The sequence below is a fragment of the Platalea leucorodia genome, assembly GCF_965183815.1.
Source record: "Platalea leucorodia genome assembly, chromosome: 1".
NCBI classification, from domain to species: Eukaryota; Metazoa; Chordata; class Aves; order Pelecaniformes; family Threskiornithidae; genus Platalea; species Platalea leucorodia.
The window spans coordinates 150,515,434-150,539,695 of NC_138823.1; the positions used below are offsets into that span (position 1 = coordinate 150,515,434).

A 24,262-nucleotide genomic window follows, 5' to 3' on the forward strand; every position below is an offset into this window, starting at 1 on the left:
GCACACACAGTGAGAATAAATATAAATCAATGTATGAGAACTGAAGTTGTTCCAAATATCACTTGTTCACATTAATAAACAGAGCGTGCATGTTACTACCTGGTAAACTCCTGTGAAGAGAGATGGCTTGAATGCTTTCCTGACTGTTAAACTACAGAAGTACCTGGAGTTGTATATATGGAAATTGGTTTATTATAAAAGACTCTACGTAGACTTTAATTGGTTATATACATCAATGAGAAGTTTTCCAATTCATAATGAAATACAGGTCTGCTACTGGTTGCTACTTGCTAGCAGTTAACAAGATGCAGAATTTGAGATTGCTACAGTTAAGAAAACGAAACGCTCAGTATTTCTAACTCACACTGAAAATGAATGATTCAACAGCCAGTAGAAGCTTCAACCCCATCACTCATTTACGGAGTATATTCAAAACCCTCCTAGAATTCCGCTTCGAAGTCCCAGACACATTCCTCTTACACTAATTATCCAGTACTACCGCATTCCTTTTCAGGTTATTTAAGCCACAGAATTTGGAGAACAGGGACGTACATCATCTCTAACTATCTCTGCCTGTGATCCCTTACCACAATGGCCAAGTTCCTGTCATGTCTGTTCCCCCTTTGTCATATCTCGAGGACAGGCTGCCGTCTGCCCAGCTGGGCACAGCACCAAGCCAGATACAATTTCCACTGAGAAATGTCAGTTCCAGAGGGTGTCCAACTTCCTGCATCTAGATAACTAGATTCAATCAAGAATCCTCACTAAAATTAATTTTGGAAGAAAAGAACTTCTAAGAGTATGTATAAATGTGTAATTCAGGTTTCATATCTAATTTATTTGCCCTCTGTCAGTGATAAAGTCACATTACAAACATTTGCTTTTTAGTACATTGCCTGGGATAACACAGCCACGATTTTGCTAAGTTAGTATTCCAAACTTCTTTGCCAAGCCAACCAACAAAGTAATGGACAAGACCTTTGGTTCACTTATATATTTATGAATGGAAAAAGTCATAATGTAAATTTACTCATTAAAAAAACTTGGGTACAAATTACACATACATAAGACCACCCATTTTTTGATTCACATGGACACCTTAGACCCAAACAACTCATTGTAATAGACTTTAGTGAGAATACTCCAGGTAAAGATTACAACAATTGGAAGCATCTTGGATTTTTAAAAAAGTATATTTCAATACATAAGTTTGTATGCATGCTTTAAACAAATATAGTTCAAGAATGAGCAAAGAGTCTAAACAAAAAGTAATATGACCAGCACTAACATTAAACTTCTCATCCAGATTTTAATATGTTAGTCTAACGTAGTGTTAGTTACCATGCTGTACTGAAAAATGTAATGGCACAATCTGATCATGGTTCATTAAATATTATACCCTACTTCCCCAGAATATTTAGGCTGGTCATAAAATTAACAATGCATAAGTAAATAAGTATAACCAGTTATAGACAGTTGCTTGTTTTACAAATTGCCATCAGGTAAGACATACTGTCTCCAGAGACTTAAGAGAGATGGACATTCAATCATACCATTAAAACAGTATGGCCTGAAGAAATGGGCGCATTTTTTTTCTTTTGAAAGTATATTAAGACAATTCTGTTAGCTTTTAGTTACCCCTTGTAAATAATCATGGTATGACTGAATACAAGACCCAACTTTGAAAAGCAAAGGATTTTAATCGGCATAGTGCATGATTGATTCAACATAATTCCCAGGAAACAAGCCAGTTACTCGATTGCAAACTCCTTCATACCAGCCGTCATCATTCTTCTTTATCACATAAATGATTGCACCCTCCATGAACGACAGCTCATCGTCTTTGTCCTTTGTATAGTCATATATAGCAACAACTGTGGATTGAACGAGGACACGTTTAGCATCTTATTAATAGCACCAGTATTAACATTTTTTGAAGTACAATTATTTTCTGAAGGACTAGTTTGCTATCCTGGAATTTTCCATAATGAATTCACATGCTTTCCCGGTTGAACATTAAGTCCAGAAAATGAAACTTCACTTTTCCTGCAACATTAGCTACCAGTAAGAAGTGGGTGGTGACTACACCGAACGCTCAGTTAAACTATTGACAGAGACGTACAGTCGACAGCGACACAGTAAAGCAGAGCATATGGACACTTAAAAGCTGAACTATGAAATAACCGGCTCCATGAGTGTGGCGGTCATTTCTGGTCAGATTACCTCAAAAGCATATGGATCCCTGTATGGGGATCTCTTGATTAGAAAAAGCCTTAAAAAAAATTTTTTTTTTTTTTAAATCATTCTGTAGAAACGGACCAACAGACAAAAAATTCTACACTATGGCCCCTGCAGCTATACAGCCCGTACTTCAGTGTATGATCCTGCAAACACAGCTGCTTAAAGCCACTGTACGGAAAGGGATGGTCTTTGCTACAGAGCCTCTACGGGATGAGAAGTTTCGGCATTACTTTTCAAGGAGCAGCGATGAGTGCAAGTATAAAAATTACTGTAGGAAAAAGCAGAAGCAAATTCACAGCAACATCAGCTATTTTTCAGTCCCTGCTTGGTGAATACGTTACTCTTGCCAACCTCCAATTCATTGCATGCAATTAACAAAGCAGAAATCTCCCCAAGGAAAGTAAATGTCGCCACCAATAATACTGAATTGAAAACTACCACTATGAATACACAAACTTTGGACATCCCAGCCTTACCCTTCAAAAGAGTTAACATGGATTTATGCAATTGATCAGTTTTATGAATTCCAAGAACCTACTATTTTACATATATATTTTATGAGAAATTAATGCCTAGCAAATAATGATGCAGTGTATCGGTTATTTTCATCCCGTGGGTACGTCCTGCACACAGTCCAGCTAGGAGTGAAAATGGGACACGGCAGTTCTGCCAAGCTGGGTATCGCAGGTACCCTACCCCATCTCGTACGCGCTGCAGTACCAGGCAGATCACGAGAAAACTTGCAGTGTTGCTGTGGACAAACTGGTCGTTGTCAGAACACAGACAACTCCACAGGCAGGAAATCAGCATCTCAATTATTCATGGGAAGAGACATTCACTGTGTGAGTTCATACCTAAGCAGTTTATAGTCTGCTGATCTAGAGTCACTGGTAAGTCTCCAAGGAAGCCTCACTACATTTGATAGTTGAAAGTCTAATGATCTGCTCTAGCTATCTAGTTTGATGGGATAAATAGGGCTTGGACTTTTTGGCCTTTTTGCAACACTATTTCTAGATGATTGCCCAGCAATCCTGAGGTAGCTACACAGTCCAGCTCAGTACAGATGAAAGCCATCCAATTTACATCTGCTTCTCGTAACGAAGGATTTTTTTTATCCATTCTAGAATGCTTGAAGGTATTTTACAATACTTCCAAAGAAGGATTATATTTTATCACGTTAGGTGTAGCCACAAAGAAAAGAATGGTTCGAGTTCTGACGTAGCAGGGACAATGATTGTTTTCATCAGACCCAAGCTAAGTCCTTCATTCCCTTCGGCTACCGTTAATCCTCTGATACTGCAGTAACACAGAGTGGCAACGCTTCTCTTACCTTTCTCTATATAGTTTTTAGGTGCCCAAGCAGGATCTCCATCTGCATAGGGATCGCTGTACTGCACCACAGCAGCCTCCTCATCCTCATAATCCACGGGGGGTGGGGGTGGAGGAGGAGGAGAGTCATCGAACATCGGCATCTCATCCGGAGGCGGTGGGGGGGGAGGAGTCGGGCTATCAGCAACTAGAAACGTTTGGAGATTTTTTTTTTTTTTTCTTACATCAAAACAGCGTGGAGATGCAAACAAACCTGAGGCTGTTCACTGTAAATAAAAGGGGTGGGGGGACAACACACATAGCATGCACTAGAATACCATGCACTGATTAGAAACAGAGGCTTTGTATTAACAGCTACAACATACAACTACATTTGTTATTAGTGGTCAAATCTATGTGTAAATGCTACTAGAGTCAAAGCACATGCTGCGGGGCGTAAGCTGAACACCAGCAGAGAGGAAAGCTCCCTGCTCCGACGTCCATGCGCTGAGGGGCTAGCTGCAGCGGGTAGCTATGGGAGGACTCCGAGCAGCACTCTCTGAGCCAGGCAGCAACAGGCCTCCGGACTGGACCAGCAGCTCGATTATTTTTTAACAAATCCTTTGCCTATCACAATCACTTTAATTTATTTCTCAACACTGCTTCCTTGGACTCCTTTTCTCTCAGAGCTAGTATTAAGGGGACAAAAAGATCTGGTGCGGATCATAAAAAAGGGAAGAGACTAGTGTTTAAGATTTAACCAGGTAAGGGAAGGCCAAATAATCCTTCTGCAGAAGAAAAGCTTTTTACTGATCCTTATCTTGCAGACTAGCTTGTGTGTGTGCACATATCCAGGATTCAATTAATAAATGGAAAACTACAACAGGCAGCTGCTGCTCTTGGGGAAAAAGTGCTCAAGGAATTAAGCGTATAATCCAAAATGTGAAATCCCTGCCCTGAGATTCTCCAATCAGCACAATTACAAGTTGCTTTAGGAAAGGGAAAAAGAGAAAGGCATTATGGTACAAATCACTCTGAAAATCAGTTAATCAAATTAGTTTTCAGTAACGTTCATAGCAGCTGGCAGCAAAGGAGAGAGAGCACACTCAGATGCAAGACATCAAGTCACTTATCGTGTTCCTTGGGAACTGTGGTCCACTACACACGGACCTAGGTGTAAGCACTATGGACCCAGAAGTTACTGAAAGGAAGCTACTGTCACTAAACTCAAGTTTTTTACATAGCAATACAGATTTAATTACAAGAGATTTGGGAGTCTGCACACTGAAAACACAGGCTGAAAACCACTGCTCTAGAAAGGGTTTGACTGGAAGGAGCCATGGGCTGGGCCTGTGCTGCAGCACACTACACTGATTTTGAGAAGAAAGCCAAGCTGCAGGGCAAGGAAAGAACAACACTGAGTGAAGCTTTAGCTACTGCTAGTTATAATGGCACTGGAGATTAGAAACAGGGTTTCTGTTTGCTTTAATGATCTTTACTTTTGCCTGGCCACTACTCCAGCGGTGACTAACTTTAACTCTTCAGCTACATGCCCCTGAGAAGGGGCTTGAGCACAGCTGCCGTGTCCTAGCTGTCAGAGCGAAGCCCAATCTGCTGCTGCGAGGGGGCAGAAGCCAGCAGGAGCTGCGGGGGCAGAGGCTGCGGCAGCCCCAGCACCCAGCCTGCCCCCTGCCCCTTCAAGAGCTAATACTATTGACTTCACCTGCGAGCTCAGCTCCTCTTCAACTTGACCAGCTGAGCTGTATACCCCACAGCTCTCTCCATCAGTAAGACTGGCTGCCACTGTATTAGTGACTCCTCTCCCATACAGAGGCCCATTTATGTCACTTGGAGACAAACTAACAAAGCCTTTGGCCAAGTGAACGCTACGTCTTGCCCGTGTTACTGAATAGCACTCACAGGCAGGCTTCATTAATCCACCACAGACACATGACAACACTGTTTATGAATGGATTGGTTTTGTGCAGTAGTTTCAGCACATCTTTCACAAAATGTATTTCTCCCCTTAATTTTGGTCTGCAGCCAGGAAAAAAAAACAAACAGTATTGAAACAACAATCCTTTGAGATCTTGAGAAATCCTTACCTTAATAAATGCAAAAAGTTGTATTTATTCAACAATGAAGTTGCTTATTTGAAAAGACAAAAAGAGGGCAGGAAATGCAAGTGCGAAAGCGCCAACACAGACCCTAACTGGGATGCAGTGCAGAAACTGCATGCTTTATGGAAACATTTAAAACAATTCCACTTCACATTTAAACAAGGGGAGAGAATGGAACAGAAATTAGACAAGTGCCACCCCATGGAAGTATCTCCCCGCCTCTTGGATTTTAACCTAGACTTTTCCTGGTCCTGAACTTAAAACAGGCAGACTCTGGAATAGCAATACTTTTCCTAGGGGTGTGTGTGTGTGTGGGAAGCATACAGAAAACCGCACTAAATGAGAAAGGGTAAAAGGACCAGTATTTATACAGCTCCAAACTGAGACATCCTCTCTTGTATGTATTCACATCCCTGTTCTTTAAATGGGGACCCGCAGACTCCTCTTGAAAGGACTGGGTGTGACAGCACCGCAATTTACATCCAATCAGTTGTCCCTGGGCACCGGACACACTGGAAAACCTCTCTGAAGGAGGTACCCACAGTTTGGGCACAGGGCGCAGGAAAAAACAATAGGCATTGCATAGTTTCTAAGCCCTCTGTCCTTGTCCTCTGAAAGGAGTCCACAGAGCAGAGGAAGTTGCTTTCCAAACCCACAGATGTTTATGATAAGGAAAATACGAGCCTACCCACATGTCTCCCTAATGCCACTCCCCCGCAGACTTCTTGCAGAAAATGAGGCAGATGAAAGTCTAGCACACAATGCCAAAACCCAACAACAGCCTCCACAGCCAGTTTTGCTGAGCGTATGCGCAGACTGCCACACGCACCCCTGCCTCCGGAATGAGGCAGCAGCAGCTCAAAGCCATACTCGTTAGATAACTCTCAAACCCAAGGGACTGTTAAAAGAAAGAAAATAAAAAGAACAATTCCTAAGACCAGATTTCAAGCTTCAGCTATTTTTGCTGCAATCTCATTCACAAGTCAGCTTGCATTTTGTTGTTGCACACACGAATAAGTCTGTCCCTTTCACCTCTGCTCTCCCAAGGGCTGTGTTATCTCCAGGAGGACAACACTTGGAACAATTCAGAAGCAGGTGTCAATTTTCTCAAGTTTATCTGCAAGTGAAGACATTCTGTAACCCTCATCTTCAGTAGGTTTACCTCTACACTTTGAATTTTGGAAAGGTTGGTCAACACAATTTTGCAGCATACTATTCTACATCAACATGATTCTTACTATTTACCTAGCACAACACAAAAATACCTTCTTTTCAAACAAGAACCAGCGAGATGCCTCCTATCTCTAGAGGAATGCTCAGAGTGTGACCACTTAAAAGCTCTAATGGGAAGCTGAACAGCAGCACTAGTCAAATGTGGGGCCCCTAAATGTATGCTGGAGCTATGTAGCTGCTATGTAGTAGTAGCCCCTGAGATCCTAGCAGACTTTGCTACGGCTCCCAAACACTTTAAAAACATTTTATACTTACTTCATGCCCTATCTACATTTCATTCATTCTGTTGTTTACAGAACTGCAATATACTCCTACAGCAAATATGTCCCTGGATCAGGAACACGACTTCACACCTGCACTAGCCTTTGGGACAGTAACACTCACCTGAAATGAATCAAGGAGTAATGGTAAAAGCAGAGTATAAAACACCTTGCAGCACAGATCATAGCCAGGGAGCATCTCTCTCGCAAACCTAACAAGCAGAGCTATGCTGCAAGAAGCTCAGTAGCGAAATCTGGCTAGAGAACACAAAGAAATGGAGAATGAAAAGCTGACAAGAGGAGAAATACCTTACAAGCTCCTTTGTAATGGCATTAGATCATACGACTACACGTTTTCAATTAGCTGTACAGCTTCCTGAAAACTACTACAGTATTAGAGTCAATGGTTACACAGTACATATTTTGACAGTCTACATAAGCCTTTCTAATAAAAACTAATCAATTATCCCTAGTGAAAGAGCCTCAGGCAGGATGATTCAACATGAAATTAATATTTTTAATTAAGATACATTTCTAAATTCACACCAAGCAGATGCCACATATTTCGCACTGTATTACTATAATAAATTTGCAGTTCAGAACTTAAATGGGTCAGTAATAATCATGCACGTTATAAAATATTGAAGAGTGTGCCCTTCAGCTCCAATAGCATATTGAGACTAGAATGCAAGATGGTATTAGCTTCTGGAAAAGGAAACAAAATAGAGTCTGACTTGCCAGCCATGCATGCTAGAAGAAAGTAGGCTCTACCCTTTAACAGCTCAGCTTGTCCAAACTTACTGTTTTCCTGCACCCTGGCCACGAAGCCTGTGAGAGGTATCTGTGGAGTCAACTGAGGCATAGGGGGAGGGGGTGGAGCAATAGAAACTGGCAGCAACACACACACACACACACACATACATACATACACCATATGGGGAAGTCAAACAGACAAAGGGGGGAAAAAAAAAAGGAAACAAACAAAAGCAGCCGTCAGTAACGAGGACCACAAAACAAAGTATGTAAAGAACAACAAAAACACACACACGGAAGAACCTTCTTCAAGCTTGTGTTTCCAACAGGGCTGAATTCATGGTTAGCCAACCGAGGATCCAAAAGCAAAGCATGCCCCTCTGTTTGGCTGAACAAAAAGCCGAGCGCAGGCTGCGTGGCTGGAAGCTCACAGGGTGCGCGTGTGAAGGGACTTGCTTCGCTTCACCTGGGGAGCACACAAAACTGAGCTTTTCGTCTTGATGCCAGATAAGGATTACTCAAATTTAGTAGTTAACTTTTAAAAGTACTGCACTAGAAGTAGAGGTGATGTTTTGCAGGATTCCGGACTCCCCCTCTAAAATAAGAGCAGGGCGCTACCTCAAGTGCAGCAGAGCAGCACCGACGCAGAGCAAAGACAACTACTTTACAAGGGGAACAATGCTGCAACGTCCATACTTCATACAGAGAGCACCTCCTGTAATTTTGTTCTACTGGGGCGGGAGGCAGTGCATTGGCTTACTATGGTTTTGTTTTACATAGAAAAAGGGACCTCATTGCTTGTTGGTAGGAAAAACAGATGGGTTTTGAGCAGAATGGAGCTTTATTTTAAATTATTGAGTCTTCTGTGGTTAGAGGCACTCAGCAACCTAAGAGGCCAGCAAAGGCTTCAACAGCTACAGCTGGCCACACTAGTGCACAGAGGTCCCCAGAAAGCACTTGCAAGCTCGTCTTCTCTGAAGTATGTACCTATATGGTGAGTAATGAGCTACGAGACACAGTGCTCAGAGATGCTGGGCTGACAGCTGAGATGTTCAACTCTTCCCTCTACAGGAAGGAAAGAGGCATGGTAGCAGCGGGGCACGCCATTCAAAGTATCAGCTCTGGCAGGACCTCTCCCCACAAAGAGGGGGGAAAGAAAAAAAGAAAAATAAAAACCCCAACAAAACATCAACTCATTTGTTTATACCGTGCCCCTTCCTCAGTGGAATTTCTCTTGCACTGAAACAGAGAAATTCCTGTGAAGGTGGGAATTCAGCAGGGTAACCCAGTTGGAACCAAATTTGAAAGAGGTTCTGTACTTCCAAGTAAGCAACAGTTTTAAATAAAGCCATAATTAATATTAATGTTTGATGAATAAAAATGGAACATTTAGTTCATTACAAAACCAATAATCAAATAAACGGTATGGGAGAAATGATCAATAAAAGAGGGAGAACAAACAGGTTTCTCACAAAATTGAAGTAAACATCTAAGAAAAAACAGAGTATTTGTTAGCATGAAAAGCAAAACCTTAAGGAAACGTGGGACCTGGATTTAATGTCAAGACAGTAGCATTAAAAAATAAAAAAAATCACCAGTTATAGAAACAGAGGAAAACAGTTTAAAGTAGAAAAACACACCCATCAAAATACTGTTTAAAAAATGTTGACAATCAGTATTTTGAAAACACCAGAGAGGCCAGATTAAGGAACAGCACCTGCATTTGAGCAAAAAATTGCTTTGGACAAATGTAAATGTTCAGAAACAGTGGTGTGCACAGCATTCGAGACAAATGAACTATTTCCAGAAGTAAAGCCCTGTTTATTCAACAGAAGATGACTGTTCAAACAGGAAGGAGTTTCTGTTGTTACAGTGAATTAATTTGGGGGAACAAGAGTGTGGAGGAAACCAGTATGGGTGAGAGAGAGTGGGAGGAAAATCAGGATTGAAGGGGTGGGGGGGGAAGCTTGGTTCTTTGTCTGCATATAAAAATGCTTTCTGATAAGTGTAATACTTCTAAACCACTGAGAAAACTCTTCACCTCAGTGTCTCAAACATTTTATATGCATTCTTTCCTTAAGAGTAAGTACACAACAGCAAACACTAGTCCACCAAAGTGATCTTCAGCCCAAACATCAACATTTCTTTTGAAAACAAAAATATCTCTGAAGTTTAAAGAGCTGGCACGCTGAAGAACACTACCAGAAACCATTAGAGGACTATCACTCCTCTGTGTGTATCTGGTAAAAATTTATGGAAACGGCAAGGAAGAAGTTTCCTTACAGAAACAGTTTTCTACCAACGTTCAAGCAGATCCTTGTTTTGCAGATCCTTCTGCAGCGAACCTCGTTTGCCCTGTTGGGTAGGTAGGCAGGATGCTGCTGACTAAAACCTGCTCACTTGCCCATGGCATCCGCCCCTTCCCTCATTCATCTCCATCTCTACTACTACTAGTGTGGAAGCACAGAGGAGGAGTCTGCTAAAAAAAGAGAGACTGAGCTCTTCTTTAACAATCAAGCTTAAAACTAAGAACAAAGGAGAAACTTGGAATCAGGAAAAGATTTGGGAAAGAGACAGAGACAGGGAGGAACTGTGAAATGGGAAGAGTTTGTTACATGAGCACTATGCTCTGACAGTACTCTCTTGCCACTAGCCCAGTATTGGAGGGGCTGTACTACAACCATATTAGGTCTCCTGCAAAAAAAAATCTGGTTTTAGTTTATGTTCTCCAAGCACACCTGAAATGCTAAGTATAATATGCCTATAATTAGATAGGCAATCATAATAATTTCTTGTCATGAGTAACAGCAAACAAGTCAGAGGGGAAAACAGTATAATTGCATATAGTGCAATCACTGTACAACTTCAATATGGTTTTTCTTGTTTGTTTTTCCTTCTATTTTAGGAAAGAAAGCAGTAATTTGATTGATGCTCTTCATAAATGAATTAAAATGCCATGCATGCTTTTACAATCATTTTGCTCAAAACAGTTTGTGATTTCAGAGCTCAGAAGCTTACTTGAATTTTGAGAATAAAGAGGCCCGCCATTAACATGAGGTTGAGCAGAAAATGGGGCAGTCACAGAAGGATTCCGTCTGTATCCACCAGAAGATGCTGAAGAAGTGGTAGAGTTGTGTCGTGAGATTTGCCTGGTCATTGTGCCATACTGGGAACCAGGAGCTGAACCCGGAGCAGCTGAAAAGCATTAGCCAGAGGAACCAAGGAAAAGACTTAAGCAGAGCATTACTTGGGATAGAATGCAGAAAACAGAAAAAAGCCCAGAACATGGGAAATACTTGATTACAGGTCTCCAATAATTTAAGGCCAGTAACAGGAGATTAACAGAAAACAAACATCCCTGTTATAGTCAATAATGAGAAAAAACACACAGAACATAAACCAACACTCATATAAAGGGCATTTGAGAAATGCTGAGAACTACTTTGAGAGACTGGATTGGACTGGAACATTGAATCAGCTTCCAACTCCTAAGCATATCTCAATTATTCTACATGCAATACCCTTTATTAAAAAGCACACAGAAAAAAATCTGCATTCTGCTCAAAGCAAATGTTTTCCATTGTGAACCAGAACTTGTCTCCAATCTAATATAAAGACACTCTAACAAAACAGTAAAACAAATGTCATGAGCTTCAGACACTTCGCACATTTATCTATCGTATTTGCTAGCTGTGCTTTTACACTGATGGAATTTGCACTAACAAATCAGAATCAGCAATGCCAACTGGCAGAAAGACACGTCACTCATTCTTCAGGATGAACACCCATTTTTACCTTCCACATGCTTGCTGCTCAAACTTCAAGGTTAATAAAACAATTTAGGTTCTCTTTTGGATTAACCTCTAACAGAGAAAATAATCACACCTTGCAAGTTAACGAATCTCACACGTTGAGGTCACATGGATCAAGGCAATTTTTAAATGCAAAAATTGTTTTGCAATAGAATGTTTTGTGCTTTTATATACGTATGTATATATCTTATATGAATATATATAAATATATACAAAAATGCACACACAGACACATAGACACACAAACAGTGTGCAATCAGAAGTTTGCAGTCCTGTAATACTGTCCAAAGTCACTTTCGCTTAACACTTCAGTAAAGGAAAGTGCAAAGGGTTACGTGGGTCAAAGCCTCCAAAGCTAGTTTCATAACACAATCAATGAATTTTGTCATCAGCCTGTGATAGGAAAGGGTGGGGTATTTTTTCCTGCCTGTTTTGAAAAGTACTACTTTTAGATCCCATCCTACAGCTATATGCAATGCTTGAAGCAATTTTTTAAGAACTGTTAGTTCATATCCTCAAGTCTTCCAGTTTGCCACCCGCCTGCAGCATTACAGAATCAAACCCAAGCCACTGTGACAGACACTTCTGCTTTTCAGTTGCTTTACGCCCACAGGATAGAATATGTACATCACCCTACACATCAGCTACCATTTTTAAGCCAGAGTGCAACTGTTGTGGCTTAGTTTCAGCTGCAGGAGTGATACAGCAGAATACCAATATTCAGGCTGATTTTGAGTTCTTATAGATCAAACTAATTGGATCTTAGCTTTATTGGGAACAGAGATTTTAAGCAATCGGCAGCCTTTTCCCCGTACCTTGTGCATTTACCTTCAGAGGCTTTAACCACAGGAAATTAGTGGAGATTAGATTTGTTTAAAAACAAACAAACAAACAAAAAATCCCAGAACTGATTTTTATACTAAAATCATGTAGACCCCACTACAGAAGAAAAAAAACCCCTCACTAAGTCCATTAGGAAGAGATGATTATTGATTATGCAGCATGACTGCAATCACTTCAGCATTGACACAAGTCTCACCTATCAGACTGCCCATCGGGAGAGGTGGTGGCAGTGGTGGTGCTGGCGGGGCTCCAGGAGGAGGAGGAACAGAAATGTGTGCTAATAAAATAGTTTATATTCCCAATTAGGCCATATATTTATAAAAACAAATAAAAAACCACGGGCATTTGATAGGCTTCCCAAATAAATACAGAAATTCAATTTCGGTCAACTGATACAAACTCAGGCCCTGATCCTACACAGGGTTCTGTACCTGCAGATCTTTATTTCCATTGATTTTTATGGGATGCCAGACGACAGTAAGATTTCGTGCCTATTTGTACCACTGTATCAGAAACACCTGGGAAAGGAAAGCCTACATGTGCATAAGAAAGTGAAGACTTGTCATCTGAGGAACAGAGATTTAAGAGGTGCAACAGCAAAATTACGTTACACCAAAACTCCACTGTTTTCTTCTGCAAATTAGATTTATGTGCTTACAAAATACACAGATGGTAAACAAGTGACTGAGTTGGTTTATTACCAAGATAATAATCCTGCTGGCTTATAATAAAGAAGGACTGTACACATTCTCACCATTCATCATTCTTAAAGACAAGGCAGTATGCTTTCAATGCCGAGATTAAAGACAAGGCAGTATGCTTTTGATGCCGAGAGATCCTGCATGGTTCTCTTTTATTGCTGTGCTATCTTACACACACTAGTTCTCCTGACTCTCTCAATGATCTCCATCATAGCTTAGCAACTTCAGACTGTAATCGTAGCATAACAATGCTGGTGGATAAGCCTGAATTCTGCTACTAGCACTGTTTTTGTAGGTCATCTTCTGTGTTTTATTTGAAGCAAAGACTTTAATTAAAAAAGAATATGTACATACCATCACTAGCAGATGGTAAAGTTAGCAGGCTATTTGAGAAGACAGCATTTCCCATTGAACATGTACATAGTTGCTGCTGCTTCTCAGGGCATCCAGAAATGCCAAATTGTAGATAGGCATTTAAAAATATACCTAAGCTTTAAAAGGATACACCTCTCTCCTTCTACCTCCCCGCCTTGATTATCTTGTAAAAACATGGACCAACAAAGGTGTTTTAACCATCTGCTATTCTGTAAGTGATTGTTCTGCAAGTACTTTTCATAAAGAATTAAAATGTTAGATGTCCCTCAGCACTCATATGAGACTTCCTGACTAGGACTGTGCTTCAGGACAGTTTCTACCGCATCTTATTCAGTCAAAACCCCTCTGCAAACACAAGCGACTGACGTTACAGCCTTAAGTTAACATGGGAAGAGTCCCACATACCTGGTCCAATGGTTGGCGGTGAAGGTGTAGGCACGGCAATGGGAATGCCAATACTGCTGCTTCCACTATTCTCTCGACTGCCACTTCCTCCACTACTACCGCTATGAAAGAAAAACACAAGTATCAGCACAGCATCTCCTACAAAGGCCTATCAACAGTCACACTTCTTGTGCGAGCTCTGCTAGCCTAATTCAATTATAGATTGTTGAAAAATCCCCTATAAAATGCCTCTATTTCTACCCTCAATTGCATACAGCTAATCAAGTCTGGATGCATTACACTCCTAATAAATGGAATTAGCTAAGCTGATAAACATCACTATGTGTAAAATGTCTAATTAAATGCTTTAAAAAATAAAAAGGTAAGCAACCGTACTAGTTCTAGGCAGTGGAGTAACAACTGCAGGAATAGTTCAGAGGCCTTGTAATAATTGAAAGTAATAAGCTGGGGCTGGAAGAGTTCATGCCTAAACTATAAATAATTATTTAAGATTATTTATGCTGTCGGCTGAAGGAACATTTCCTCTACTCAGAACAGAAGTTTAGACTGAGAACTTTTTAACTGAGAATAGCCATGATAAACCAATTGGGGTGGGGTGTGGGGTGGGGTATGGTGTGGATAATTTTCTGTATATCTAACACTCCCCCCAGCCCATGTATACGCTTTTTGTGTATTAAAATTTTGTTTCTAAGATAGTCTGAAAGGCAACAGTACAGCCAGGTAACAATTTGTCTAAGTACTGTTATATGGTATACAAATTAAGGCCAGCAACACAGATTTTTACAGAACGTACTTCTAGTGAACTACTGTATAACATTTCTACACATGCCTTTGGAGGCCATAACACTCACTTCTTTTCATTGAGGGAGCTGAAAAAGAATCAAGATTCAGGCAGAATCTGTCCTTATTCTTATCCAAGAGCACTCCTTAGGCCAAGGCTTGAATTTACATGAATTAAATGGATAATATAGGGGGAACTAAGTAGTCAAGATGTTTTGAAGCCAAAACACCACTTTAACCCATCCATGCTAATTAAAGAGTACTCGGTAGTCAGTGATGTTATAGTTTATTTACCATTGCTGGGTAGCTACAAATCAGTGCTGTCACGAGTCAAGTGCAAATCATTCAAATATATCTTAAGAAAATAACACTGTTACAAAAAAGAAAATCAGTGATCTGAAATGGAAGCCAAAATAATTTCTTCAAAATTAGTGTTATGTCTGCTGAAGACCTTGATCTTGTCACCATGGTTGCGGCTGAATTTCTAACTGCAGTCTACATAAAAGATCTTCTGAGACAAGAGTAGGGACCATTCACAGTAGCCAGCTAAACAGATTAACAAGATCTTCATTGCAGCCAGATTTATAAGTTATTTCATTCTGACAGTATTTAATGATCAACTCTGTCCAAAATACTCAATCCCCATTAGTGACCTACTGTGTTTAACTGGGAAGTTTAAAAAAAGAAAATTAAGAAAGAAGCTCTCTAAAAAACAAGCCAACATTTTACTTCTAACTACATTGAATTCTTTCATCTGTTTTTCCCTACAGTGTGAAATGACAAAAATCAAATTGAAAAAACTGAACTCACTCAAGAGGCTCAGAGAAAGATCTAACCTTGCAATTTGAGAAAAAAATTACATTAAAAAAAAAAACAAACAAGGTGCACTCAGAACACCCTTCTCACCCAAAATACACACTAATCTTTCATCAAAGCCCTTAAGCGTGTGGAAACAACCGGCTGATGCCAATATCTGCCCTGTGAATAGGTTTTATTTTCTACTTCTATCATGCTAGCACTGATTACGAGCATCAAGTTTTAGCCAAAAGAAAGCAATCAGGTCTTTCAGACTACCTTCATCACAGTGTTTCTAATCAACAGAAACTTCCCTTTGCAATTAGCGGTCTTGAAAACAGAAAAAAAAAGCCTAAGTGCATTTTAGGCTAAGGTTAATAATGCAGCTTTAAACCCATTAGGACCCATCACTACCCTACCTTGCAACTGCATAAATTTTGAAGTTTTGCTTATTCTTGGGAAACAAATACCATAGAATTAAATAAATTGATTATATGAAACGAGGCCTGTGGTTATCAAAGTAAGTTGCCAGATACAATGAAGCTTCTATAGAGTATGAAGACACTTCTATGTGTTAGAGAAGTCAACAATACAGCGAAGTTCTGTTAATGCAGAGTGGTAGAATAACTCACCTTTTTTTCAACAAAAAGCCAACAGGCACAAAGCTTCAAAGCTTTTCTGTGACTCTAGTAAGCATCAGCATGCCAGGCAGGAAAGAGTTACAGTGAGAAGATGCTCTACCTGTGTGTTCTTGGTCTCTGGTTCAAGGAAGCTGTCCTTCCTGGACTGTGCTGACTGCCCAGTCTGGCAGGACTGGTCATGTAATCATTGGGGACCGTTGGCGGTTTGACTGGCTCCAGGGTTTTGTAAGGAGTATTTCGTCTGGTCAAGGAAAAAAAGATTTGAAGACAGAAAGATAAAGGATCAGAAGATCAAAAGGATAAATGAATGAGGTAGTGAAGCCATTTGTTTTCTTAAGTTTTCATGAGAGATCACTGCACAGTGACCCACATTACAGTATATTAAACAGATTCCACTGGGCAGGGTAGACAGGTCACATTCAACTCTCTGAAGTGCTCTTATGTAGATAGATCCATAAAAGTTAGCCTAAGCACATAAACTGATTAAAAAAGCCTAAACTAGATTTACCACCCAAAGTATATTCTTTGAACTACATAACATACAATAGTTACCGCTGCGTAGCATTCTGGGGTTACCTTTCAGCACACTGCACATGACAAACTCTTCCACCGTAACAATTTCCTCTTTCCCCCCTTCCCCTCCCCTCCAAATGCTTAACTGTCCTAAAAGCCTTCTTGGCTAAAGGTATTCAACTCATTAAGACAGGAGTAAGGCTGAAAGATTCACAGAACAAGTAACATTTGCAATCACCAGTGCTCTTCCTAGTAGCATTGTTTCACACAATAATCAAGCAATCTCATATCGCTTAAGCAGATCTTAAAGTGCTTCACAGATGAGCTTCATTGTCTCCATTTTGCGGCCCAAGAAAGTGAAGCCCAGAGACTTCCAAGGTCACCTAGCAGACTGCATCAAGTCAGAAATATGACACAGATCTTTCGAGCTCTATCTACCAGATGCATTACTGCCTTAAGAACAGTTCGTTTATTGTACTGAATTGCAGAGCTCTTCAGTTCTCACCAGTAACGAAGAGATCCCTTGCAAGCCATGGAATTTGGCAATGCACCAGCTAAGCAAAAACAAAAATACTAAACTACTGGCATTTAATCGCTTGTGCAATTACTGGTTATAACTGAGTTGGTAAGTTATACAGCTTCCTGGTATTTTAAGAAACTTCTTGACTTCCTTTTTTACAATATGGAATGCAACAGTACTAGATTTTAAACTATAACGTTTTATTATTAAAACCCCTCAAAAAGAAAAGCAGAAATACTATAATTGTTTGCATGCACTGTGGTGTTTGTAAATTAGTTTGTCTATATAAAGAACTCAGATGATTTTAATATGCAGACTGCCACCACCTATAGATCTGCCAAAAGAGATCAGTCGTGGGAAAAATAAAGAAACTTTGTATTCCAGTTGTAAGAGAGAGAGCTCTAAATATTGCCAAATAAAATGATAAACAGGGAAGATTTTAAATGTGCTTCCAACAGAAATAACCTTGAAAACTAATGTTTTAAAATATTCTATACCTTGGAACTGGCTGGCGATAGGAACTACTACACAGCTCTGTAGGACTATTTATTTTGCCTGTACAATTTAAAAATACTGTCAAAAACAAACCCTGACTACATCCTCGGGTTCAGCCATGCCTCAGTTTCTCCTTTGCTCTTCTCAGCTTCATTGAAGAACTCAAACTCCTAAGTGCCAGAGACGTAAAAACCAATTTCTTTCCATCACTCAAGTCCAATCCTTCCCTCTGCTTTTCTGCCAGCCTTACTCAAAGGAGGAGAACACTCTTTCCTGCTTCCTTCCAGTCCCTTTCCCTTTTCAGCCTGAGCGATTTCTGTGCAGGACTCCCTCCCCACCATACTCGTTTAGGTAGTCCTGCCTTGGAGGGACAAGCTGCACAATAGGCAGCACGTACTTAAAGGTCTGCGTTACACACCAAGCTCATTCTGATTTTACACACTTATCTCTGTCTTCTGGATCAAAGGGAGAAGAGTAGTATCCTTGTGGTTTCTAGCAATTTTTTCTGCATATATTAGGGAAACAGTCACGCCTATATTTTATGCTTTGGCAGAACACGGCTGCTCAAGACAAGAGCTGTACTTCCTGAACAAGAAGGGCAGATAGAAATCTGTTACGAACCCACATTATTCCTCCCCCTCAGCCAACTGCTGCCTCTTGTCAAGCTCATCTGGAAATGACGTTCAGCTGATTAATCCTTATCAGGCATCAGCTAAGGCAACCAAACAGCTCTGGCTTGTTCAGGGGGGAGCGTTAGAGAGAGGCAGCTCACCAGCACATCAACGCTGCTGTTTCACTAGAAAACGTCCAGGAGGACATGAAAGCGCTATGCAGCTTTCCAGCGCTTATAAACAACTCTTTCTCTGCTGGGATAAGAGAGACAATTGGAATACTGATTGCATGCCCTTGAGCAATGGGAATTTTCACAAAACATGCTGGGGAAACCTCTAGGGTAATTTCTCTGCAAAATAAACAACAAACACTGCCCTCCTGAAGCAACAAAGCATCAAATTAGGATTAAAAATCAGTCTTTGACAAAAGGAGTCGCTGCTCCTTGATTTTCCTTGACCATTGCTCCTGATCCCCATCCTGTTCTGTCTCATTATTCGTCATTTTTCCAGCTCACCACATCTCCCAGACAACATACCTGAAGCCAACACAACCATGCCAGCCAGCTTTACAGTGCCTCAGTCCTCCCCCAGCATAAAGGAAAGACTGAGAGTGACAAATAGGCAAAGGTCCTGTTTAGGATGTCTTTTGGAAGATATTGCACAGACAAAACCATATGGCATGTGCTCTGAGCTTCTCAAGTATTAATGTTTTGGTCCCTAAGCAACAACTACTTGCTGGCACATCAAGATAAGCAGATTTCACTCCCCACAGGTCCACAGCAGCAAAACAGATGCTATGTCAGGGAACTCTGGTCACAGTAGGACTCAGGAATAGCAAAATCCTTCCTCATTTAAGCATAAAAATAAAAATGCACAAGCCTGCGAGAACCAGTGTTGCCCATGTGTTCACAATGCCACAAATTTTGCTTAGATAATGCAACAAATACGGCACCAACAGCCATTTCATACCTCTTATAATACTGAGAAATGAGTAGACAAAAACTTTAACAATGAAGTCTTTCCCCTACTGAAGTTAAAACCTTATTGATATTCTTTGGTGTCACTAAGGATTTCTCTCCAAAAATCAGGAATAACAATAGCCTTCTCATTTACCCATATCTATAATGAATCCATCCCCCATGAAAAAACATTTTTTCCAAAAGGTCATAATGAAAATAAGAGTCAGAGGAGCTGAAAGAGTTTATCCAGAAAAGGTAATTGTGTTTTTCGCTAAATGCAATCAGAATTGCCATGTATCCACGTATTTAAGAAACACCAACACTGGCACAATTAAAACCTTCTATTACACAGGCAGGACCAAGCAGTCTTCATTCTTACCCCAGAGTTCCCCGGCCTGACATGGGAGGACTTGGTGGTTTTTGTGTAGGCGGATTTGTTCTTGACAAGGTGCCAGTTCTTGCAGGCTGGTTATTTCCATGCTGAAATAAGGCAAAACATGATTTTATTTTTATAACAGAGCAGCTCTATTATTGACAGCTTTTTTTTTTTTAAGTGTAAGAATATGAAGTGAGAATTCCCAGACAGCTGTCAAACAGCAAGTTTTCAGCTACACACAAGACAGACACCAGTAAATACAAAGAGTCTAAATACAAGCTTAATGTTATTTTTGCTATTAATTTACAAAAGACATCAGAAAGGTAGGCAATTGACAGGTTCATGCACAAATCTCTTATATCCTCTTTAAAGGGAAGCCACATTTGTGTTCATCTCCATTCGGCTGTTAATAATTTAAATCAAACTTTAACACTGACAGTACAATACAGTCAGCATGGGCCCAGAATTTCTCAATTTGCCCCTGCTATTTGACTAGCAGAGTCATTCAGGTTGTCTGGGAAGTCTCCTGCAAAAAAATGTCAGTGAAGGGAATCAAGGCATCTACTGAATTCAGAGCAAAGCACTACACGGGTTAGAGAAATTAATGTATCTATGTATAAATGCAGATGTCAATGTATCGCAGATACATTGACACACACTAAACGCTGTAAATAAAAAAATCAAGTATAGCATGTTTAATCTAAATATCCTATGGAAAGCAGAGGAGAGCGTAAGAGAGCGCTAGTTTTCAGTTTTAATGGCTCTGCAGCCTCTACTATCAGTCACATGAGGTACTGTGGGTCAAAGGAGAAATAACACTTCTTACCTTGGCTTTTAGCCACTTAACGTTGGCAAAAAAAGGGGGGAAAAAGGTAGAAATTAATGGCAGATCCATCACAACTGATAGGACAGGTTAAACTACAGATAATCACATTTTAAAAAAAGATCATTTGTGTCTACTGATAATTAGCTACATCCCAGTACACTAACAGAGATTTTACTGGCTCACTTAGTCATTGGAAGTTCTGTGTCTGACTAAGTGACCACAGGAAAAACACTTGTGTCAAAATTAAGTTTAGCTAAGCTTTGCCAGATTTGTTTGCCAGGCTTCTCATGGGCGGTAAAGGGTTGAAAAGCTCTTTGCTGACCATTCAACTCCAAACCCAAATCAATGCTATTTCAGTGGCAACATGCACTTAAGAATTCGTTCACAAAACCACAGTTTCAGCTATACGGTGCAGAATAGACTTGCCTGTTGCTTTGACACTTAACCTTCATGTGTTTTGAAGAAATCCTAGCTGCTGCATTGAATGGTAAATAAAGAAAAGGGAGCTCTCAAACAGGATGAGCAGCAGCTCCTTTCACCTCTGGTTTATTGATTGAAATCTGATTCAAGCCAGCACAGCGCTGGCTGCTCAAAACTGTGTTGGCAGTACTCTAAAGATTGTTATTCTGAAATTTTAGCTCTTAAATCAAGTCATTATATGACTCCACTGTATCACTTTTACAGCCCTCGTGATTGCAGAGGAAAAAAAGAATTATGAAAACTTGGCCCCATAAGGAAATTGAATGCAAAATTTTAAATAAATTCAAGCTGAGTTCTCTAATTTTATTTGGGGGGGAGGACTCATGTTTTTGAATGGGGAAAAGGGTTAGTTTCACTGATTTAAAAAAACCAAGCAAACATAAACCCCCAAAACTTAAAATAATCCCAATACTATTTTTGAGGTTGTTTGGAAATAAACTGTCATTTCCAGAACAAGCCTCCTAATGCACAGCTTTTCAAACTGCAGTTTGCACCTCCTCCTCCTCCTCCAAGAAACATAGACCAGTTTAAAGGCATCCATGAACTGAGAAAAAAATAATTAAAACATGCTATATGGCAATGTGCGTATGTGAGATTTCTGACAGGGTCTGCAAAACCACTGAAAAACAGCTGGGATTTACAAATCAAGAGAGGTTGAAAGCCACTGCCCTTAAGTTATTCATATTACAAGAACAGAAACACAAAACCCACTCCAAAAATTCAAATGAAAAAGTTTAGCTGGGGTAAGTGAATTTGAAGGTCATCCTGTTCACTCCCAGTCTAGGCAGAGGTTCATCAGCAGAGTAGCAGAATTAAGGCATTTAAACCGCTTCTGTCCCTACATGCTTATTTTGTGGATAAACACGAAGGCTCGGTTTCCAGGATGCCAGCATAGTCTCCCAAGTATATTTTTAAAACAGGCTTCTAGTAATGAAATTTGCTATCCCCTCTCACAGGAACATGTGACCCTTCCCCTTACTTCACCAGTTGCCAAGGGCAATGGCGTAATACAAGGAATTTGTTAAAAGAGACCAAAAAGTGAACCTCTTGGCCCTGTCCTTCCTCAGCAGCCATAGATAGAAACCTTTTAAAGGCTTAAAAGGAAGGGTGGCATGGTTTCTTACCCAGCCTTTACTACTAAATTTGCCTGCCTCAAAAATATAAAACCAAAAAGCTTCCTCTCTTTCCTTCCCTTATGCAGTGTCACTCAGCACTTATGGTGAGTCTTTCCACCTCCTCTTTAATCACTGTTACATTCTGCCTCCGCTGCAGCGACAATATGAATATCAACATCTAGCAATGATTCAGGAACCTTCATCTTATTTCAAACCTTTCTACTGCTAAATACTGTTTAACATACTAACCATGTATCTGAAGTCCAACAGCTCTTGACCTTTATTCCTATCTCTGCCTCTACATCAGGTGAGCTTCATCTCTTTTGCTACCAGTTAAACAATATACAGACAGATACACACACTTCTTTATTGTGCAGAAGGATTAGTAACTGTTGTCATACTGCTTTCTAGAGGTAGAAAGCTCTCTATGTGTCCTTTCCGCTGCTGTCAATATAAACAAGAGTCATAAGGGCAGGAAAACACAGAAGGAAGGAACACAAAGGGAACAGGGATTCTTATGGGGGAGGAACTCCTGATCCAAAAGTCAAAAATAAGGGAGGAAAGCAAATTAATCGAAGCAAGATAAACCATATGGCTATTTAATCATGGTTAATAAGCTAATTAATTAGGAGGAGACATTTTCTTCTATTTATTGGCTGAGCTTATGAGGTCAACCTTGCTGCATTTCTTGGTCTGAAAATCAAATGTAGTGCTTTCTAAGCAATTAAAAATATCGCTTGGAACTGGGAACAGTTTAGGCAGCAGGGTCTAGACTCATTATGATTTTAAGAAAAATGGGAAAAAAGACAGCAGAAAACCAAAAGGAAAAGCAGGTACATGTTTAATGTAGGTTCAAGCATCTCTCTACAAATGCTTCTAGGCCAGCCAGCCAGTTGGCAGAACATGACCATCACCAACTGCCTGATCAGCACTGAGAAGGTCGGAGTCAGGAAGGAAGGAAGCAAGCGCAGGGCATGAGGAAGAGAAGCAGCAGCGTGCATAAGGTTCACAGCTTGAAGAGGGAAGAGACTGTTCTGAGAGGGATCTATAAAGTAAGAGATAGGAGGTGCAAAAGGAAAAAAACTTAGTCAAATGAAGAGCAGCACTGAGAACTCCCGCAGAAGCTCTAAGGAACACGATTCCCTTCTCCTCCTGTTAGTTGTATTACTGTACACACAGGAGATGGTTTTCAGCCAGATACCAGCATCCTGGATGACGTACACATCAGAACAAAAACACAGTGTGTAGGCTTGCTAGGGATGTTTGTGATGCCAAGGCAAAGAACTAAACAGATCAGGATGTTCCCAGAAACAAGACAGCATGGTAAGCAGCAGTATTGGTTGGGGTTTCTTGCAAGCGTCATAGAAGAGAGATGTTTTAAAGAAGCAAGCAGAACCATTTTGCCTTTCCAGGGAAAACCCACCAAGCATGTGGCAGTCCTGGTTGAAGTTTTAAGGGTTGTGACAAAATTAAGAGAAAGAAATCGGTCTCAGGTTCAAGAAATAGGAGTCAACCTTGCTGTGTTTCCAAAAGATGACAGCTAAGGCAGTGGCACATCTGCAGAGTTTTGACAGTGTGGGAGAGAAGGCTGGCCAAGGACTGAGAGCCAGCAGTGGGCTGGAAAGGAGTAATGCAGTTAAGGCAATGGGCAGAACAGGTGTTTGCAACAGCCATGCAAGGCATTTATCAAAGCCAAAAGTGAGGTTGCTTCTGTAACTGATGCCAGGAATCCAGAGCACCTGGACTGAGAACTTTAGCTGTGGGTTTGGACAGGACAAGCAATGTTTTGGGACAGTCAAGCATTGACTGTGAGTACCAAGTAAGAGACTTACTTGCTTAAGGCAACTATTTCGGCAATTCCAGCGTGCTCAGTTATGGTAGCCTAAACAGTACAAAAATACCTGTCGACAAAGGTATTCCATTTCTGTAACTGAGGCCGCCAAAGGGACACGACCAAGAACGGCATGAAAGGGTAGAGTGGGAGGCAATCAGAAGTATCTAGCCAAAGGATGTCCATACATTTGAGGGACTCTGCTGGCTGGCCTCAGGAGGCAGCCATCTAGCTGTTTTTAATAGTTTCCATGCCAAGTAACAAGTCAT

The 24,262-nt window shown here is 40.5% G+C and overlaps 1 protein-coding gene across 12 annotated transcripts in view; it reads right to left on the minus strand.

Moving 5' to 3' along the window:
• Nucleotides 1-683: 683 nt before the first annotated feature.
• ABI1 (abl interactor 1) overlaps nt 684-24,262 on the minus strand; it is an 82,334-nt gene continuing 58,755 nt past the window's right edge. Inside the window, exons 4-12 of one of the 12 annotated variants that reach the window (XM_082318747.1) lie at nt 20,568-20,582; nt 19,745-19,845; nt 16,368-16,508; nt 14,052-14,152; nt 12,767-12,847; nt 10,934-11,110; nt 7,964-8,050; nt 3,572-3,757; nt 684-1,874 (exon numbers count right to left, since the gene is read on the minus strand). In XM_082318747.1, the coding sequence (XP_082174873.1) occupies nt 1,699-1,874; nt 3,572-3,757; nt 7,964-8,050; nt 10,934-11,110; nt 12,767-12,847; nt 14,052-14,152; nt 16,368-16,508; nt 19,745-19,845; nt 20,568-20,582 (1,065 nt within the window). In that variant the 3' untranslated portion in view covers nt 684-1,698. Of the gene's footprint in view, nt 1,875-3,571; nt 3,758-7,963; nt 8,051-8,218; nt 8,382-10,933; nt 11,111-12,766; nt 12,848-14,051; nt 14,153-16,367; nt 16,509-19,744; nt 19,846-20,567; nt 20,583-24,262 lie in introns of those variants that run through there. The other 11 variants (XM_082318743.1, XM_082318750.1, XM_082318748.1 and 8 more) reach the window with 11 other exon arrangements.